The sequence below is a fragment of the Magnolia sinica genome, chromosome 16 (assembly GCF_029962835.1).
Source record: "Magnolia sinica isolate HGM2019 chromosome 16, MsV1, whole genome shotgun sequence".
Lineage (NCBI taxonomy): Eukaryota > Viridiplantae > Streptophyta > Magnoliopsida > Magnoliales > Magnoliaceae > Magnolia > Magnolia sinica.
Window position 1 is genome coordinate 44,650,430 of NC_080588.1, and position 4,460 is coordinate 44,654,889.

Below are 4,460 nucleotides of genomic sequence, written 5' to 3' on the forward strand. Positions count from 1 at the left end.
TGAACCTAATGTAACAAAAATTTCAGGCCAGCTCACTCATCAAATGACCCACACATGTGCGTCGGCTGTGGACCACCGATAACATTTCTGAACCGTACATTGCTCTCATCCAAAGCTGGCCTAACCGATAGCTCCCCTCAACCAAATTCCCGCCCCACACCACTCATCCTAACAGAACACACCTCACACCCGCCCCACGATCCCTCTAACAGGTGCAAGCTTCCGAGCATGACACGTGCGAATGCAAAGCAAGCGTGTGGGGCTAAGAGAGCCAGCTTCCCAGGAAACAAAGAGGGATGGACACGTAAGATATAAATACATCCAGGTGTTAAAACGGAACAGAGCAAAATATCAAAAGACAAGAAGAAACAGACACCCTCACCTCTGAAATTTGAATCCCCTTTCTGCCCTTTAGAGATTGCGAATAGAAAATCGATTTGAGGAAGATGGAAGGAGACTGTTGCTCCAGCACAGACTCGCAGCAGCAGCAGCAGCAGCAGCAGCAGCCAAGAGAGAGAGGGAAATCGGTAGCTGCAGGAGCACAGAAAGAGAAGCAATACAGGGGCATCAGGATGAGGAAGTGGGGGAAATGGGTGGCTGAGATTAGAGAACCCAACAAGAGATCGAGGATCTGGCTTGGATCTTACTCTACGCCGGTTGCCGCTGCCCGGGCCTACGACACGGCCGTCTTCTATCTCCGGGGCCCATCTGCTCGCCTCAATTTCCCGGAATTCGCCGGGGAAGATGATGATGAGCTGCGCGATAAGTCAGCGGCGTCGATAAGGAAGAAGGCGACCGAGGTTGGAGCTAGGGTTGATGCCGCCGAGGCCGGGATCGTCGCCGCATCGGCAGCAGCTACGGCGGGGGAGTTCCGTTGTAGTAGGAAATTCAAGAAGCCGGATTTGAATGAGGAGCCTAAGGACGAAGATTCAGACGAGAATTACGATGAGTGAGGTTTTTTTTTTTCCTTTTCTTCTTTTTTTTTTTTTCTCTTTCTTTCTTGCGCCGAGTTTTGTGCGAAGTGCTCCCGGCGCATGTTAGATTCCAGCCTTCTTTCTTTTTCTTTTTTTTTTTTTTTTCTTTTTTTCTTTTTTTTTTTTTTTTTTTTTTGTGAATTGTAATTTTAGAGGTAGAGAAGAATTCAAGATATTACACTGTGAAAGTGAAAGAAGGGCATATGTTATCCTACGCATGCACTGAGCTATACGTGGCATGCATGTACGACAATCAATCGAAACCGTCCAAATTGTGGGAACCACCGTAGATGGGGTATAACTGGAATATCGGATCGAAACGAATGTTTGATCGCTAGATGTAAACACTTCGTTAATAACGGTCTGTTTGGTGGCCCACCGAATTGATGGTTAGGCTCATCAGTCGAATTTGAATTTTGGGTTATTGGATTATCCATCAACCATAGGACCACAATTTGGACAGTTTAGCCTGAGACAGAAGGACGGGCGTTCGCAGGAAGCACGGGTGGGCGTGCACATGTAATACACGGGAGTACGGCCTTTTCCCTCGTATCACGAGAAGTTTTGAGATATTTCGGCAACTTGGCATGGCAGGCGTGTACAAATCCAAGCCCCTTTCCGAAGGAGGACCCCACTTAGTACAGGGCCTGTCTTATAAATCAGAATAGAATGGCCCACGCCATTCGTTGAATTGTGACCACTGGTCTATTGCTGTGTACTCATGTGGAATCGATGATGTCTACAATGTGTGTGGCCCAACTGATGATCAGAACGGCCAGATTTCACGAGGAAATCGACCTGGTCCGGTCACTAAGAGGGGCCCACCTAGTAAAGGAAATGTCTCAAAAATGGGAATTGGATTTGGTAGTGACTCCTCCAGTACGGACGCATCCGTACTCGTCGGTGTTGTGAGCCCACCATGATGTTTTATGCATGTCGTCCATCCATTTTATTTTTTTTTCCAGATTATTTTTAGCCCTTAGCACAAAAATGAGGTAGATCCAAATCTAAGGTGGACCACACCACAGGCCGACCATTAAAAACTTCCTAGCGCCCACAGTGATGTTTATGCGCCATCCAACCTGTTGATTGGGTTGTTACAGACCTGGACGAATGGAAGACGCAAATATCAGCTTCTTCCAAAACTCTTCTAACCTCCCAGGAAGTTTTTAATGTTGAGCATTCAATTACCACTTTTTCCTGTCTTCTGGTCCAAATGAGAGTTGGAATGATTTGACAAAATGGACGGACGGCATGGATAGAAAACAGACATTATTGTGGCGCCCACAGCACCGACCTTCAGAGTTCAGACCTGGGAGGCGGATTGCGTACTGAGTAACGCAGTACGCAATCCGACTTCGACCTGGAGGGGTCATAACAGAATTGGAGTCGTAAAAAATCAGCATGCTTACGATATGCTATAGGTTGAATTTGGACCACCAATCGATGATTTTGTACAGGTGTGGAGTGGATGATGTCTACCGCGTGTGACCCAGCTGTTGATCCAAAGGGCTGGATTTCTCGAGGGTATCATGATGGTTGGACCAGGTCGCCACGTGTCAGAGGATGAGTGCCCAAGGTAGGGAACGGCGTTGGCCAACCTTGGCGGGCTGATGTATACGTGGATTGGTTTCGAGTCGCTGCGGATGACGTGCTTGTGGACAAGAGAGAGAGAGAGAGAGAGATGTGGGTGGACTGAGCTATTGAAATATGACGCATTATGCTGTGGTCCAATTGGGTGGATGTGGGGTCATGCGTGCACAGGCCGTTTCCATCGTTGATGAGATTTTCAAAGTGGGTGGATTTTATTTTATTTTATTTTTAGTTACGGAAGTTATTTATACTCTGGTGGAGTGGAATGGTTGATACACAGGCACCCTAAACTGTACGCTCTTCATACATCGACTCAAATGAAACATGTCACATTGCGGGACCTACAATGGCGGGGAACGTATCTGAAAAATCAGATTAGTTGGACGGTATTAACCTCCCTCTCCCTAAGGCCCCTCTGTTGAAATGGGATCGTTGGTTTAAAAAAATAAAATAATAATAATAATAATAATAATTCCATTTCAACTGTCTATAAATGTCTAGAAATCTTCTCTCTTTTTTATTTATATCGTCACCGTCTGGGTTGGGTCTTGCAATTTGGACGGTTGGATTTGAGTTATTAGCATGCCAACTGGTATCGACTATCTCACTCCTGCAGAGTATATGGGCTTGAGTTTCGGCGTTCGTCCCGGAACGCAAACAACAGTCATCTCCACTCATGCTTTTGCTGGACGGCTGATATTTTATATTATTATTATTCATTGATGGCGAGTGATTTGATGCCCTACCCAAATTATTATTTTTAAAAATGGGGAGCAGTGTACTCTTTGTTGAATTTGGACAGTTAAATAGACGTCCATTAATAGGGCCGCTAGAACATGAATTCTGGTTTACAACCTATACAAAGTGTGGCCCACGATTTGGACGGTTCAATTTAGCTTACATGTATAATCTCTAATTTCATGTATCTCACCCATTAGAGACTTAACCAGATTATCATCCATATTGAAAGATCGGATGATGCTACCGCGTAGCAATTGTCAAACGAATAACCTCGCGGTGAGAAGGAATCTTGACCGTCGATCAGTGGTCTTGCGAATAGTCGGGTGGAGATCTGGAAAGAGGTCAGATTTCTAATATTTAAGAACACTCGGTAATTCATGGACAGTGAGGTCCATCAAGTCAACAGTTTGGACAAAAGGACTGTGGGCCCCATTTGTATGGACACCGTTTGCACCGTCAGTCAACAGAACTTGTAATATGAGGAGTTATGCGTACGTTGAGCACCTGGAGACGTATATTGCATGTTGGCGTCTTAGAGTATTTATCGACCGTTGGTTTTGAGGGGGAGCAGGCCATATCACAAATAGCACAAGGACAATGATCGATAGCCACCCCCAATCAATGGCCTCCAAAGAAAGTTAGCTCAATACGAAGCAATGGTTCACATTCAAACCTCAAAATTCACAACTAGAGGATGGTTACAGTTTCCCAACTACTGGAATTTTTGGCCATGCTCCATACGTGTGGTGGCCCACTAGATCAACTGCCCTGATTACAACCCATGCTCAAAAGCCATACATTGAAGTTGGACGTGAATTATACTTCTGTGATGAGAAATCACGAACTGGACAGTGACATTTTGGGTTAAGCGCACCTACCGCCAATTATTGACAAATACTCCCGCCTGTCCCTCTGTTCTGTGGTGCGGCTTCAGTGGATCCACCGGATCCACCTAACTGTGTGGGATCTCTGATCATGGGGCCCACTTTGATTTATTTGTCTAATATCCACGCCGTCCATCCATTTTGAAAACTCATTTTAGGGCATGATCCAAGAAATAAGGAGAGTCAAATCTCAGGTAGATCGAATCCCCACCATTAAAAACTTCTCGTGGGCCACAAAAGTTTTGGATCAAGTTGATATTTGTGTGGT

At 45.5% G+C, this 4,460-nt stretch overlaps 1 protein-coding gene across 2 annotated transcripts; it reads left to right on the forward strand.

The window, feature by feature from the left end:
- Nucleotides 1–446: 446 nt before the first annotated feature.
- On the forward strand, nucleotides 447–2,956 carry LOC131229222 (ethylene-responsive transcription factor ERF011-like). Of its 2 annotated transcripts, none has more exons than XM_058225116.1 (2): nucleotides 447–954; nucleotides 2,435–2,956. In XM_058225116.1, the coding sequence occupies exon 1, from the start codon at nucleotides 447–449 to the stop codon at nucleotides 951–953; it is 507 nt and encodes a 168-aa protein (XP_058081099.1). In that variant the 3' UTR covers nucleotide 954; nucleotides 2,435–2,956. The 2 variants fall into 2 exon arrangements, with proteins under 2 accessions (XP_058081099.1, XP_058081098.1); XM_058225115.1 differs by having other exon boundaries at nucleotides 447–949.
- Nucleotides 2,957–4,460: the final 1,504 nt, after the last annotated feature.